We start from the raw sequence: 16,611 nt of genomic DNA on the forward strand, positions 1-16,611 counted from the left end.
TTTGGGGAATTAGTAACTACGGGGGCAAATACATTTTCACACAGGCCCAGTTGGTAATGAATAAATTTTTTGTTTCAATAAATAACATGATTTAAAAACTGTATTTTGTGTTTACTCAGGTTGCCTTTGTCTTAGATTTTGTTTTAATGTCTGAAACTACTTATGAAATATACACAAAAACAGAAGAAATCAGGATGGGGCAAATACTTTTTCACAGAACTGTAGTATAGCACATGTTTACAGGCAGTATATATAGCATGTGTAAAGGCAGTATAGTATAGCACATTTAAAGGCAGTATAGTAAAGTGTGTAAAGGCAGTATAGTATAGCGTGTAAAGACAGTATAGTATAGCACGTTTAAAGGCAGTATAGTATAGTGTGTAAAGGCAGTATAGTATAGCGTGTAAAGACAGTATAGTATAGCACGTTTAAAGGCAGTATAGTATAGTATGTAAAGGCAGTATAGTATAGTGTGTAAAGGCAGTATAATATAGTGTGTAAAGGCAGTATAATATAGTGTGTAAAGGCAGTATCGTATAGCGTGTAAAGGCAGTATAGTATAGCGTGTAAAGGCAGTATAATATAGTGTGTAAAGGCAGTATCGTATAGCGTGTAAAGGCAGTATAGTATAGCGTGTAAAGGCAGTATAGTATAGCGTGTAAAGGCAGTATAGTATAGCGTGTAAAGGCAGTATAGTATAGCGTGTAAAGGCAGTATAGTATAGCGTGTAAAGGCAGTATAGTATAGCATGTGTAAAGGCAGTATAGTATAGCGTGTAAAGGCAGTATAGTATAGCATGTGTAAAGGCAGTATAGTATAGCGTGTAAAGGCAGTATAGTATAGCATGTGTAAAGGCAGTATAGTATAGCATGTGTAAAGGCAGTATCGTATAGCATGTGTAAAGGCAGTATAGTATAGTGTGTAAAGGCAGTATAGTATAGTGTGTAAAGGCAGTATCGTATAGCATGTGTAAAGGCAGTATAGTATAGTGTGTAAAGGCAGTATCGTATAGCATGTGTAAAGGCAGTATAGTATAGTGTGTAAAGGCAGTATAGTATAGCGTGTAAAGGCAGTATAGTATAGTGTGTTTACATGCAGTATAGTATAGTATGGCATGTTTAACGGCAGTAAAGTATAGCACGTTCACATCTAGATGTAAATACCAGGAAATAAAAGCTGAAATTCTAGACTCTTGTCTCGTATCCATATTTTGATCTCAAAACCAAATGTCTTTGGTGTAGAACACAAACAAATGAATTGGCCTTGCTGTTCCAATAGTTTCGGAGGGGGCTGCATGTACTCTGAATGGTTTTCAATAGAAACTTCAATTCAATTCTTGAACTCGCTCTGGATAAAAGGTCTGCTTCATGCTGAAAATGTAAATGTAATGTGTGTTGTGTTGCTACAAACATGTCTCCTACTGTTTTATGAACAGCCTCTTAAATTTAATCATCTAATATCCCCCCGAAAAAAAACAAAACAAAAAAACACAACACCACACAATTAGTGATCAAAGTTCAAAAGGAGCACAGTCATTATGTTATGGGGCATGCTCTGTTCAAAAAACATCTCTGTAGAAAAATTTCAAACCACAATGAAAAAAAGTCTTGCGGGTTAATTCACAGTGTTATGAAATGAAAGTGAGAGCTAAGCTCATACCTTAATACTTTTCTTTATATACACTGCCATTAAACGTCATCATTCATAAACACGGAATTAACTTTCAATAGCTGTTTGTATGAACTAAATCACATGATTAGCCCAGTGCTTGGAAGTCAGGCTCAGTTTTAAGCCGTGAGACCTCTGGTTAAAAACGTTTACAGTAGACTTACTGTTTATGGTTATGTGGTGAACCGAGAGGTTTTTTTGGTGCTGATGACCTAAATACAAGAGTCCTGAAGAGTGTCTGATTTTAAAACTAAACCATGGTGCAACTCAATTAAAAGGTTTTGTTTTCTTGTTTTTTTCCCCCCCCACACAAGTATCACTGGTGGTCAGTTGAGGTAAATACCAGAGGAATAAACATATAGTGAAAGCAAAATAATTATGAGACACCAATTTAAAGAGCCACCATACAGCCATCGTGCACAACACCACTGGAATGAGACGGCAGCATTCCAGAGACGGCACACACATGCTTTGCGGGAAAGATCAAAAATGCCGGTATTTTTTCACCAAACTAGAACTACGAACTGGAACTAAAAACCTTCTAGAGCTACAGCAATAAGCTTTTAATTAACAAACCAACTCTGAGCAGAATCCGCGATTTTTGTGGGAGAAATTTGAGCCTCGGGGCCAAATGCTTTTTGTCTGAACTTCTAATGTGCAGATTTTCTGTAGTGTTTCTATTGAACTATTTGAGAAAATAAATGTATTATTTTTTGCTATACTTGGCCTGATGTTGGCACATAATATAATTTAAGCTAGCTACACATTTTATATATATATATTATATATATTATATATATATATATTATATATATATATATATATATATATATATATATATATATATATATATATATATATATATATACACACATACATACCACCCCCACCCCACCCCCCCCATTGGACCACGTGCTTCCTCTGAAATTGTCACCAATCATCGCCTTCCACTATTCACTCACCTCCAAGTCCAGGCTTCTTTGAGGCTTTTGTTGTTGCCCGGTCAAATGAATCTTCTCTAGTGCACCTGCTTGAAAGCAGATAGGTATAAGAGATATATCCATGCTAACAACACCGTGTTTCATTCAAGCGTACAGCACGTGCGTGGGGTCCGTACCCTCAATCTCTTCATCTCTCAGTCTGCGAATGGCCGCACGGATGAGTTTCCTCTCTTCGTACTCTGTGTTACTACGCAGCTACAAACGAGACAGAAAAAAAAAGACAGCATTTTAAAACCAGGAATTAAATGTGCTCCTCAAAAAACTACTTGAAATATTCAGATTGAAGTAATAGTTCCTATTAGTGTTCCCTCTGTAATAATGTATTTGTGTAATAAATATTTCCTCAGTCATAATACTCCGCATGGGTATTTCCAGCATGTTTCATTTCCCACAAACCTGGACTTTTGCTTCACACATGGACATATTATGTTGCTTTATTTTCCATTTTCCTTTCCTTAAAATCTGTTCCTGACGGACTATAGGAGATTTGCTTTAGCCGTTTGAATACTGTATACACAACGATATTTAAATCATGAATTTATTTGTAGAGCTGCATAATATTGGTGTCCAATACAAAGAGACGATTCATGCTGCAAGCTGTCGTAGGGGGACAGGGAATTTTTCCAAATTTTCCAGCTTTTCAGGCTCAGAAAAACATGGCTGCCCAGAACAAGATGATATCTGGGGATGGCTAGTCTGTGAATTTGAGAAACCTATAAAGAAAGTTCATGTCGAGACAAAACAGCGTACAAGATCGAATCAACTGTGTTGTTGGTCTTATCACGTTCGTGTCTTTGGGCTTAGAGCAAATCGCTGGAATTACGTTCCCACTCTGAACTTCCTGTACAGTGTAAAATGATGGAAAGGGAAATATGTTTACTGTCGACTGTGCATCACTATACTGTCGTGACGCCAGGTGGGTTTACGGCACTTGGTGGATGCGGCCCGAGTTCCCGACTGGGAACGCCGAGTATTCCGTTGCACTTTTCAATGTCGGAGAACAACGGATTGACGCGTTATACCACCAGTAGCTGCTAATAAAAGCTATAAAAACCCCATGTAGATATTATTTTCCCAGGGAATCGTGCGTGGCAGCCGTACCGACGCCATTCTGCGAGACCTTTCCCCAAAGATCTAGCATACCGCACTTGATGAAAGTGGTTTACAATTTTCTAGATTGCAAAAAACGACTAAATACGGCATGCCTCAGCACTCACAGCCGTTTTCCCAATGTGCAGGCAAAAGCCGCTCGTAAAATCACAGACATATCTACCCAAAGGGGACTAAAAATATCAGACCACCCCTGAATTTGGCAAAAAAAAAAAGTAGGTATTTTGGGTTGACATTTTCTTAAGGGTGGAGAGAGAAAAACACAGACCGTGCCGAGCCAAACGCTGTACGTGTAGCTATTTATAGAAAACGTCATATAATGTGGTAAGATCCATAATTGTTGTGGCAGCCTGGGAAAATCCTTTACATGGTAAACATTTATACTACTATATAAGCCTACAGTTCGAAAAACTGCACGGGTCTCAACCACAAGTAAAGTGAAGAGAGTGGAAATTGGTATCTGACAACTTGATGAAAGCGTGACGTTCACTGTGCGAGGGACAACTCACGTGGCGAGGTAATAGACATCTTTACCACGGTGTCTGTTAACTCCTAAACTAACACCATCTTCTCAGGAAGCTAGTCTAAAGGAGTTTAAAAAGTAAACAAAAGCAGTACCTGTATTCAGCTACAGCAACATCTAGCAAACGTTTCCCAGGTCACCATGCATATTAAACGGTCAGATCCATATATAAAGGTGTTGGACACATTTTTCCCCCACAGATACCTACCATCGCAGAAAGCTCATCGATGTCCTGAATGTCCTGAAGCTTCCTAGAAAGCAAATCCAAGGATGCTGCCAAATCAGGCCTGTGAACATACATATACAGACTCACACATAGGCAGACGTGGAATTCAAGAACAACACACTGACAGTTGTATAGTGCCGTGACGGACAGCTTTGTGCTGCACTCAGCAGCTGGATGCTCGCATACCAGAAAGTTTTTCTTGGCAGGAAGGAACGCCAGTCTAAGAAAACTATTAAGGCTGGAAAATGTGAGTGTGGAGGAAGAAGAGAAATGCTCGCCATACTTGTATGCATGTGGGAGAAAGAGGACGATGGACCATGGGCTTGGCTTTAATACGTTCCCAGTAGCGTATGAATTGACCAACTCGGATCAAAAACAACAGCCAATTGAAAAGGGGTTGGGTTGACCGGGTTCACAAGACTTTTCCAGTCAGAAGATAAATTAACAAGTGTAACCTTTCATTGTAAGCACTAAATTGACATGTTGCCGATCTCAAAGACCGTCCACCAGAATCAATCATCAAGTGGCAAAATAACTGAGTAAAAAAAAAAAAAAAAATCTTTTTTCTACTACCGATGCTGATTTTCTTTATCGTCATGCCTGTGCTCCTGGGCCCGTCTGAATCTCTTATTGGTCAGCGCAGCCTCCATGTCTTCGATCTCACGGTGGCGCAGCTCTCGAATAGCTGACCGTATGACTCGCCGCTCGGCCACGTCCGCAGTGCCGTCGAGCTGGAAACATGACATGCGGTACACAGGTTACAGTACAGTCCTAGCTAAACACCAAAGTAGAATTAAATAACCTTCTATTATATAATCAACAGCCACCGGAGCGTTCCTGCAACTGTTCGATCAGACGACCATACGGCAGCAGCTCAATACATTCAATCATGCAGATACAGGTCAAGAGCTTCAGTTTTTTTTAAAAAAAAAAAAAAAAAAAAAAGATCTCTAGTTTCTAGATTAGTGGTCACCGACCCTCTTCCTTCAGAGCTACCTTCCTGCAGTTTCCTCTCCAACTCAAATCGAACACACCTGGTTTTAGCGGATCAAGAACTTAAGGCGGCGATTAGATGGTCAGGTGGGCACGGTTACAGTTTGAGCTGAAGTCTTCAGGAAGGTGGATCTCCAGGAACATGGTTGGTGACCACTGCTCCAGAGTTTACACCGCATGCTGCAAAACGTGTTGGCAGAAAACGCCTGGTTGATGAAGGAGGCCAGAGGATAATTGCTTCCAGTTGACTGGAAGGCTACAGCAAGCTTGAACAACCACTTTCTGCAACCGTCATGAGCAGAAAAGCATCTCAGAATGCACAACTTCGAGGTGGATGGGCACAAGCTCTATACATTCTCTAGAGCACAGTGCTCAGATCAGAATTCTCCATTCTGATTGACCAGAAAGTGCTGATTAATTTTCTATAAACCGCAGCAGCGTCGGCTGAAAGGCGAATCACGGGTTTACATTAAGCGCTTGTTCTAATATGTAATCGTTTCTAAGGAAACTTGGACAGTAGACACAACACATAACTTGAGCCTTAGAATAAACACATTTTTAAAAACGTCTGCAAATTGTCGATACGGTTAGGTTTTCACTGAGGTGATTTTATTTATTTTGTATTTTTGGAAGGAGTAGAAACGACTTGTCAAAAACGAGGGCCACTAGAGCAGCAGGCAGCAAGTAGTTCACGCCTCTGCTCGGTCCATCGCCTGTCCCAAGTAGTTCCTATACTGTTTTGTTTAAGAATATGAGTGAGTGCCAAGTCACTGTTGGGTGCAGTGCCAGCTCCACACACACACACACACACACACACACACACACACACACACACACACACACAGTTTCCTAAAAACTGATAAGGCAGGTCAAGCTGCAGCTTGTTTCCCCGAGATACAGTACTGTGAAACACTGTGAAAGCTGTGAAAGCTGTGAAAGCTGTGAAACACTGATCCATTGAAATGGCACCTCCAATTGTATGATAAACATACACCAACAATATCTAGAGTTTAAAAATAAAAAAAAAAATTAAAATAAAAAAAACACCAAGTACGTGATGGAGATTAAAATAAACACAAAGTGCTGCTTGGGGACGTCAGGGCTACGTTTAAAACCACACGGAATAATTTGAAAGAAACTGCGTTACTAGTACAACATGTACTGGCAATTTTTTGATGAACATTATCTAACGTTGCTGTATTTGACTTGATGGACTTGTAACGCTTCCAGGAGGTCAACAGGGTGGGTGTGGAGGTGATGACCTGGGTGATGATTGGAAACACCGCGGTCGGGCGGGGGAGGGGGGGGGGGGCGGCGCTGGAGATATGTGTGTGTTGATGATCTTCGGGGCTGATTTGATGACTCTCTGGAGAGCCTTCTCGTCAGCCAACCACGGCATCTTTACACCACAGGGCAGTTGAACACACTCGGAGGAAAGCAATAACTGCCCTCTTCCACATACATACATGTCGATGATCGGTTAGTGCTGGTCATGTGGTACAACTCTTTGGTGAACATCCTTCATCTTGGATCAGTCAAGCTTAATGAAATCAGCAGCCATTTGCTCCTCCTCCTCCTCCTCCTCGTCAGATCCCACGCACAGAGCGTGTTGGTCTGATTATTTAAAAATAATGAATCTATGGACTGCTATTAAGAATACATTTTAGTCATTTTAGGTTAGGGTTTTTTTTTGTAATACTGTTCAAACGCTCACATTTTTACCTGATCTCCCCCCCCACCCCACACACACACACAAGATTGCTTTCCAGCATGTGAGTGAATGAGTGACTCAGTAAGTCCAACGCTCACGCAGCATTATTTTGTCCTTATAAGGGCATAGGGCACATCATTCAGCCTGCTGTCTTTAAGATGAGAGCTGAAACTCGAGGAAAAGGACTTCTCTCCATGCCATCATATGAAAGGACATATCTCCAAAATCGTTTGAAAATTTCTTTGAGGTTATTGAGATTGTGCCATGTTTCGATTTTTTTTATTATTATTACTTTATTTGTATCCAAGAAAAAGGCAATCGAGCTCTGAAGAGATCGGCGTGGGTTTTTCAGATCGGACGACACAACAAGCTTTGTTCCTCTTGGGTGAACAAAGCTGGTCTTTTCTTACTATTTTCCACCCAAAAAAAATAAAAAATAAAAAAGCCAAAGAAAAGGAATTCGCGCGTGTTTGAGTTCAGCACTGAATTCATTTCTGATGTCACACTCCACAGTAGTGGTTAATGGCTTAGTTGCCCTGTCCGTTTTATCTCTGTACTAACGTTATTGCAGAGAGGTTCGGACTGTTCGCCCATCAGCAGGCTCGCACCCCTCCTCTTTCCCCATCGCCCTGCGCACCAGCAGCTAAACACAGTCATGATACTCTACACACAGAAACCCAACAGTGTCCTGACTCATCTCATAACAGACTTGCGGCGATAAAATTATTCATTTGTTCATACCGATTGAAAATGTATGATAAGTGGATTTCCGTTCCGCCTGCAGAATGGACCGCCAGTGTACTGCGAGAAAGGGTTAAATAAATAAATAAATAAAATGCTGCCATTACTACACCTAATAGATTGTCCTTGGCAGTTAAACAGACTTAGGAAACAGTGCTCTATAATCAAAATCAAAAGGTCATAAGGATGAGAAGGCAATAACCGTTATCCCTATATTAAGACCCTCACACTGAAAGGATTCTAATTTAAGTCCTTTCCAAAAATATTTCAAATACAGGCTTAGATAGATATATACAACAAACAGATCCTTTGGGATCTTGAAATGTCATCCGGAAACGCCTTCGTCCAAGAAGATTCAGTACAGCAGGATAACACTTCCTTACACTAAACACGGCACAGGAGCAGATCCGGCACCTTCGGCCCGTTTGTTTTTTTTGTTTTGTTTTGTTTTTTTACAACAGCAATGGGTAGAAGCATACAATAACTGCATCAGGTGACATAAAACTTGTGGAAACGCATCTACACCAACACTTTTGCAAGCCTGTCAGTGTTTCAGAGTTGAGCTGGTATGGAAACCATTTTAAATCACTATGGAGCATTCTGAAAAACAAACCAAAAACAAATAAATAAATAAATACATTTAAAAAGAGGTACACGTGCAGCAAACAAATTTTCCTACAAAAGGGTTGTTTTAATTTTCACACCGCGAGTCACGAGTCACGAGTCCATAAAGACCAGCAGACATAAATGACGTCTTTACGCGACTACTTTACCAGAGTGTGTGTGTGTAAAGCTCCTTTTAATGCGCCTTATGAAGCCCTGATTTCAATGAACTTCCACGCACTTAGAAGTATTGAAGCAAAGGGACGGGAAAGAGTGGGAAAACGAGAGCAAACAACTAAAAATAAATCAAGACAGATGGAAAACTGTTGGAAAGTGCACACTGCTGGTCACCCATGAGAGACTGACATTTATGACCTCAGGGGACTTGGACTTGAGGACTTGGAAACAGCCAGACTGCTCTATGGAACGAGGGAAATTGGTGTAAAGAAGAAAGACAGACCCTTTCCTCAAATCTATTCCGATCTTAGAAGTCTCATAACCGCACAGATTCTATAGTTCCACACCTGAACCGGTAGCTACGAGTCAGGCGTGGACAAATATTCAGCTTCAAAAATAGCCATCGCTGTCGAGACGGAGAGAAAAAGTGAACGTGCAAAAAAAGTTTGTTTGGTCCGTGATATTTGGCAGTGTGCTATCTGCACCCATGTAGGTTCATCTTTTATCAAGAAAGAAAATCAAGTTTCTAACCACAGGAGGTGACAGACGGAAAACTCTCGCCAGAAGATCCAGTAGGACCGGATTTGTTCGTGAGAGGTGCCGCGCATAGATTTCTTTTTTTTTTTAAATAAAGTTTAAAAAGGCAGAAAAGCATTTAAAATCTCCCTCCTTTATCCGTTAAATGGATTATTTACGTGTCTGTAAGCTATATGCATGCAAAAAGTAACAAATTTCACCTCAGCAGCTAGACGTTCCACGGTCACATGCATCACGAATTAATATCTGGCCTGTGTGTGTGTGTACAATCGTACTGTTACGCGGAATCGTTCGTGAAACCCTCAGTTAGTTCTCCTTCCCGTAATGGACGCTGAAGAATAGCATTCCACTAAGCAAATATCCACCAAGTCCTAATCTCTCTTATTCTACACACTTTTTAATGGGACTTTAGGGGAGGCCATCAGAAACATGACCTCAAAAGCAGTTCTGGTCAGCAATCCATTACTGACCTTGGACAATACAACAACCACCCAATTAAGATTCCCATCAGAATCCCCCCCCCCACCGCCGCAAAATATCCCAGGACCATGAGAACATGAGTCCAAAACTAGGTTCCCAAGCTTTGGGTTTTTTTGGGGGCTTCCAGATGAAGATTTTCAGGCACATTCCATTTTTTGCACCAAATCTGTTCGTCTGGAAGCCCATCTACGAAACCCAGCAGCAACCAAAAGTTCCCACCGTGCTTGCCGCAAACTCCAGGTGCTCGTGTTTGTGGCTTGATGGGTGTCTGGAAAGTCTGGAAATACCTTCCTGCCACTGCGACGAGCTGCATTTGCAGAGTTCAGGTGAGTCCAAGAGGCAAAATACACAGGTTTAGCTTCACAGCAGGTTCATCTCGTCCACAGCGCCTCTGAGCACCAGATGCAACAACACCAGCGCCAGATGCGGCCATTTAAATAATTAAATAAATTGTTTACGTTCGCACGTCAGGCAAACGTCGGATCAAACTGAAACGATCGTGACGCGTTGGCCTTTTCAACAAATTTTTCTGCAGGACATTTTCCAGAAACCGCCGAGCAGATGCTTCCTTTAACAATAACCAGGTATGAAAAGTAAACAAGCGTATCATAACATTACAATAAGAGAAAAGGGGGGGAACTGTTCTTTTTTTTTTTTTTATGTGGAACAAAAAATAAACAGTCAGGTTAATGGAAAATGAGAAGCAGGAACTTCACACTAAAATATATCAGTAGCGGGGATTAGTGTCAACACTAATCCGAAGGTGGAAACAGTACAAAAGGCACGATACAGAGTTGACCTGGATGTGGGGTTCTGGACAGGTCACTATACTGACTCACTCTCCATCACCTGCATAAATAAGGCCATGTTTCATGTAAACTAGATGTATATGAGCGCAAGCTGTGCGTGTGTTGCTTGCGTGTGACATGTAAATCAATGTACTAGTGCTTGGGAGCTCGTGTCCTTGCAGCTCAAACCATCTCAGCTCTAATTTCCACTTAGCTTCATGAATCAGAAAAAAAAGAAAAGATTTGTTTGTTGTGTCGTTCTGCGTGCTCTAACCTGCGACTGCATGTACGGGGTGCAGACAGCGCAATATTAAAGACAGGTTATAAAAAGGTATAAAAGTCAGTGTGTTCACTGTTACTTGGCGTCAAAGCGTCACACTGACTCATCACAATACGTCCTGCGTGAGTCAGCCAACCTCCGACAGGAACACGTCTGAGTGTAAGGGAAGAGATGATGACTGTCTGAGTACACAGCCAAGTGAATAGTAACAGCTTCCTCTTAAATGAATCATCGTACAATACAAGTAGGTCACGAAGTCTGAGAGTTGTGAGATTAATTTCAGATTAATAATTGGATAATAATAATAATAATAATAATAATATTTATTATAACCTGGATTTGTACCTACACACACAGCTGTTGCGCTCATTCACAATTTGCTCACATTTAAATTCCTTTCAACACACTAAATGTTGACAAACGAGAAGAGTCACGTTCAAGTCTGGTTCCTTTCAAGGTTTCTTCCTCGTCGCCGTCACCCCTGGCTTGTTCATTAGGGAGCCTAATCTACATCTGGATTTCTGTCGCGCTGAACTCAGTGGGCTCTCTGGACCACCCCACGGTAAGGCAGACACATCTGAAATGATCCATTCTGCTTTTCAAACATTCTCAAGCACTGAAATTTTAATCCACTCTCCAAAGTGGATGAACCTGAACATATTGTTTCCAGGTTGCAGTGAGAACATGGGGGGGAAAACGGTGCTTTTTTGTAAACACCGACGTATGATCACGTCACATGACCTCCACAGTTCCAACATGGCGGAACCCACCGTCTGTACTACAGTAGGCATTTTCATTTGATGTCTGGCTGCTTTGTGGTATACAGTAGACCCCTGTCTGTCTGTGTGTGCGTGTAAGAATGCAGGTTTTATGTTCAGAAACGACGCAAACATCACGGATCGGACGCTCGGTTGCCACGTCCAACATTCTGTTTTGCTGCAGTCTTCGCGTTTGGACTTCCGGGAAACTTTCCGAAAAGATTTATTACCAGTGTAGCCAAAATGTAAAAGCAACGTTTTTAAATTGACTAACGTGTGTGTGTGTGTGTGTGTGGACTAGGCCTTTATTCGCTGCTGCCCACAGATTCTTCACATGTTGATTTTTTTTTTTTTTTTAAATGCCCACAATAACAGGATCGCACCTGATGAACATCGCAATACTGAATAATTATTTATTGGCAGCACACACTAATGAGCAAATATAAAAAGCAGAACATTAACACAGAACTCCAAAAACCTCGAAACGAACTTTGTAGCTGCCCCGAAATGAATCCAGATACGTGGCAAATTTATGCATTTGCTATTTATTGTGTTGTTGTAACATTACTCTGTAACGTAGCCCTGTCATGATAACTACTTTTATTGGACGATATATTGTCCCAGAAATAATTGCGATAAATGATATTATACTGTGTATATATAGGGGCAGTGGTGGCTTGACGGTTAAGGCTCTGGGTTACTGATCGGAAAGTCGGGGGTTCAAGCCCCAGCACTGCCAAGCTGCCACTGCTGGGCCCTTGAGCAAGGCCCTTAACCCTCTCTGCTCCAGGGGGCGCTGTATCATGGCTGACCCTGCGCTCTGACCCCAACTTCCTAAGATGCTGGAATATGCAAAGAAAAGCATGTATGTGACCAATAAAGACTCATTATCATAATAATTATATTAATGATATTGGAAGTTCGGATTTTAATTTAACAGCTCTAGAGCAGACGAGAGGACAGAAGCTGCACAAATGGTTGAAATGTTGGTGTGTCAGGAATCTTCCCCTTGCGCCGGGCTTTGCGTGGAGAAGTCCTCAGTGTGCAGCATGTTTTAGTTCTGATTCGTGTATCGTCTCCATTATTGTTCGTCTCCCTCGTGTGTTGCGCCGGTTTTCTGTTTTCCTTTAATTAGTTTGCATAATTAAACCCTCGTGTCTCCGTGTTCGACGTCTTGCCGTCTGACTTTGCTAAGCCTTTTGTTTCGTGTTGTTATTCCAAGTCCGTTTTGTCGTGTGCGTTTTAGATTATCGGCGTTTTTGCTGTTGGCTGATCACCTGACCTGTGCCAATACTCCGTTTACTGATTTTGAGTCACGACTTGGATATCTGCCTGCCGCTCAAATAAATTTAAAAAACCTGCATTCGCAGCCATCTCTACTCGCCGAACACAACATGGTGACGCTCCTTCCTCACTCATCCAAACGCGCAAGTGCACCACAACGAGCAATCAAAGTCAGCGAAACTCGTGTCCATATATCGTACAGTACGATAAGACGATAATTATCGTGACAGAGAAACGTGGGACGTGCAAATATAATAAAACATCTTTGAAATACAACTCCAGGTCAAGTATGAGAGAGAGAGTGTGAGAGAGTGTGTGTGTGTGTGGAACATATGGAGCGAGGGGATCTACAGTAGATGTAGCCAAAAAGGAAGTTGTACGCGCAGGCCTGTCAAAACATTAGCTCATGGGACATGCCCAAGCTACTCGCAACCTGTCTGCCACCTTTCACTGATGTATCTGTTTTCTTTTTCTCTCCTCTCCCCCCACTTTTTTTGATACTCACTCACTTTCAGGAATTGCCCAATCCTGGTCAGGGTCGCAGTGGACCGGGTGTGACGTGGGAATACACCCTGGAGGTGACGAATGTCATTAGCAGTTTGGTGGTTGGTTTTTTTTTTTTTTTTTTTTACTTTTTCATAGAGAATGGGTGAATTAAGGTACATGATATCGCCTTTAACCTTAAGCTGTCCTAATGACGTAATGACGGATATTTTGCGTGAGACAATCACGTTGGGAAATCTTGACGTAACAGCCTTGCTGATCACAGATACGCGCTCATACGGTGGGAACTGTTCTGGCTGTCCTTTTGTTGATTCCTTTCTTCAGAAATCAAGATCCCCGTATCACCAGTCATCTTCGAATACATTCCCAAGCGTTACACAACTCCTGCAGAAGCAGTCTCATATCTGGTTGAGTCATCAGAAAGTGCCCGTTTTCCTGTCCAGTACATGCCCAAATATGTTCACATGTTCAGAATAAATAAATAAAAACGTTTTACAGGACATAGACAGACTTGATTGTGTCTCATTGTTATAAAGTCCCACCGGTGTGTTAAAACTTCCCAGTGTGGCCAAACGCAATTGCTTCAAGTCCTCTGGCTACAACTGAAACCCATAACTTTTTTTTTTTTTTTAAATAACCTTTGTGATTTTAATGATTAGCCCAGTTCTCAATGAGAAACCCATTTGGATTCAGCACGCAGCTGGGATACTACTCTAAATATTCACCTCCTTCACGCTTGTATATTCCTCGGATAAGATTTATTTGTCAATTTTGATTTAAGTGACCGTAGGAAAGGCGTATACTGTTAGTATAACGTAACTTTGTGCACTCGGTAAACTTTTTCGTAAGGAAGTGAGCAATATTTTTCCATCCAGTTGAAATGAACAAGTCAAACAAACAGTGTGTGCAAGGTGTGAGCTTGGCCAAAGTCCAGCTTTCTGATTCTTTCTTCTTTTTTTTTTTTATTTTATTGCTTGTTTAAAGTTTTCCCCCCATTTTTAGCACTACCAAGTGTATTCATTTGTACATTGTACAGCTTGTATGATCTGCATTTCAGGTGAATTTGAACATGGACACAAATCAACACCATTTCAGGTCAGAATCTCACTCATGAGCACTGCGACTCATCTCTCACACCTTTTCTGCCTCACAGAAGACAATATTAGTGAAATTACTATTGAATGTGTATTTGTATATTGTATTTACTACATACAAGTATAAATATTTATTATTATTATTTATACAACACTGACCATTTAGTCGAAATTTTGAATTGAGTTTGAGGTAAACAGTGACTTGGGGTCAGTTTCTCAGGTGGACCTCCATGACAATAACATGGACTCAGAAAGCCAGAGTGAAGGGTTTCTCTAGTCTTTACTCAGACCTCCTATAGTAAAAAATAAAATAAAATAAAGAAATTAAAAAATGAACGTTTCTGTGAAACTCCAGCACACTGGGTTTGCTGTGATGAACTCACCAGTTTCTGAAGAGACGTTTCATCCAAACTGGAGTACCTGTGTTCAGTCATTGTGAGCTTCCACACCAAACCCCTGGTGGAGTCCTGGAGAAGAAAGCAAAATAAACACTTTCTGGAGCTTCTGCTGTCTGTCTCAGGAGACTTTCACAAGAGTTTCAGCTCTATATGTTTCTCTGGGTGTGAAAAACACTCATAGAGGCTGAAAATCCAACATGTTCTTCACACAAGTATTATAAAGTGAAATAATCTCAGTCCAGTCCACAACAACAGTCCCACCTGCTGAAGACCTGCATAAAAAAAAAAGCAGGTTTTACTCTTAAAACAAGTGTTAAACCAATCCAGGCGTTTTTTTCCTGAAAATAAACTCACAATGAAAGTTTTAAGGTTATATCCGAGGGCAGTTCTCTCACACTGCTGGTCCTGTAAAACCAACTGATTCTGTCTTCCTTCCACGTGAATAATTAAACACAAGCCCCGCCCTCAGATCTCTCAGCCAATAGAAAGGCGAGGAGAAGGAGTCGTTTACTCTTTGAATTTTTAAGCGGGTGGCAAAGCAGCGCGCGCGCGCCTGGCGCCGCCTGTCGTTATAGTCGTGAACCTAATCCAGTGCTTTGTAAACCATATTTACCAAAAGTGCTGGACTGGAGATTATGTGTCCAGCCATGATACTGTCACTACAATCAAATCGCATTGCTATAACTTTGATTATTACGTGTTTAAACATGATAATATGATGTGATTTAATATTGGTGCTTCAGGAGACCTACTGTACTGTATGTGTTGTCTACAGAAAGCTTAGCAATAGCACATAACCTGAAGATTCCTTTACAAACTGTTGAACAGGTCAAGGTCACGGTCCATGATATAGGAATATATGTGACTATCATATAGACGTACTAGGGCTTAAGACGAGACGCAGACCTGGTTTAATGCTCTGGGTTAGTGCTGGTAGAGGTTACACCAGCTGAGTAGCACTTGGTCAGAAAGTGGACTGGAATGCCTTCGGTAGAAAAGTACTCGGTAAGGTTGCATTAAAAAAAAAAACTTACATATGAGTTAGATCGCAGAGAAGAAGGTGATCATTTACAATTGAAAAGCATGGCACCTTATCTGGGAAACAGGACAGCACTGGCAGTTACGTCTTCCAGTGAAACTGAATCAGTAGTAATTATTATTAATCACCAGGGAAGGTACCAACATGCAAAAATGGCCAAAAGTTTGTGGATATCTGATCATCACACCCATATATGGTTCTTCCCCAAACTGTTGTCTAGAATGTCTTTGTATACTGTAGCATTACAATTTCCCTTCACCGGAACTAAGACGCCCAAGCCTGTTCCAGCATGACAACACCCTTGTGCTCAAAGCGAGATCCATGAAGACATGGTTTGCCAAGGTTGGAGTGGAAGATCTCGAGTGTCCTGCACAAAACCCTGACCTCAACTGGACACCTTTGGAAAGAACTGGAACGCCGACTGAAGCACCCCAGGCCTCCTCACCCAACATTAGTGCCTCCTCCTCACCCAGCTAATGCTCTTGTGGCTGAATGATCACAAATCCCAACAGCCACGCTCCAAAATCTAGTGGAAAGCCTTCCCAGAAATGTGGCGCTTTTCAACAACAGCATATCCTGTAAGTGGTATGGTCAAGTGTCCACAAACTTTTGGCCTTATAGCATACAGTATATGGGTAGTAAATACACTGAGTTTATATCATGAAAGGTCTATGGAATATGGTCGATTGCATACTA

The 16,611-nt window shown here is 41.3% G+C and overlaps 1 protein-coding gene across 5 annotated transcripts in view; it reads right to left on the reverse strand.

Annotated features, from left to right (window-relative positions):
* Positions 1 to 15,296, reverse strand: part of smtnb (smoothelin b) — a 53,896-nt gene extending 38,600 nt beyond the window's left edge. For 3 of the 5 annotated variants that reach the window (XM_053610522.1, XM_053610521.1, XM_053610520.1), the window contains exons 1-5: positions 14,862 to 15,296; positions 5,102 to 5,259; positions 4,511 to 4,589; positions 2,786 to 2,864; positions 2,631 to 2,695 (exon numbers count right to left, since the gene is read on the reverse strand). In XM_053610522.1, the coding sequence (XP_053466497.1) occupies positions 2,631 to 2,695; positions 2,786 to 2,864; positions 4,511 to 4,589; positions 5,102 to 5,259; positions 14,862 to 14,912 (432 nt within the window). In that variant the 5' untranslated portion in view covers positions 14,913 to 15,296. The remainder of the gene's footprint in view (positions 1 to 2,630; positions 2,696 to 2,785; positions 2,865 to 4,510; positions 4,590 to 5,101; positions 5,260 to 14,861) is intronic. The other 2 variants (XM_053610519.1, XM_053610523.1) reach the window with 2 other exon arrangements.
* Between the last annotated feature and the right edge of the window lie 1,315 nt (positions 15,297 to 16,611).

Source organism: Ictalurus furcatus, chromosome 22, assembly GCF_023375685.1.
Source record: "Ictalurus furcatus strain D&B chromosome 22, Billie_1.0, whole genome shotgun sequence".
Taxonomy (NCBI): domain Eukaryota; kingdom Metazoa; phylum Chordata; class Actinopteri; order Siluriformes; family Ictaluridae; genus Ictalurus; species Ictalurus furcatus.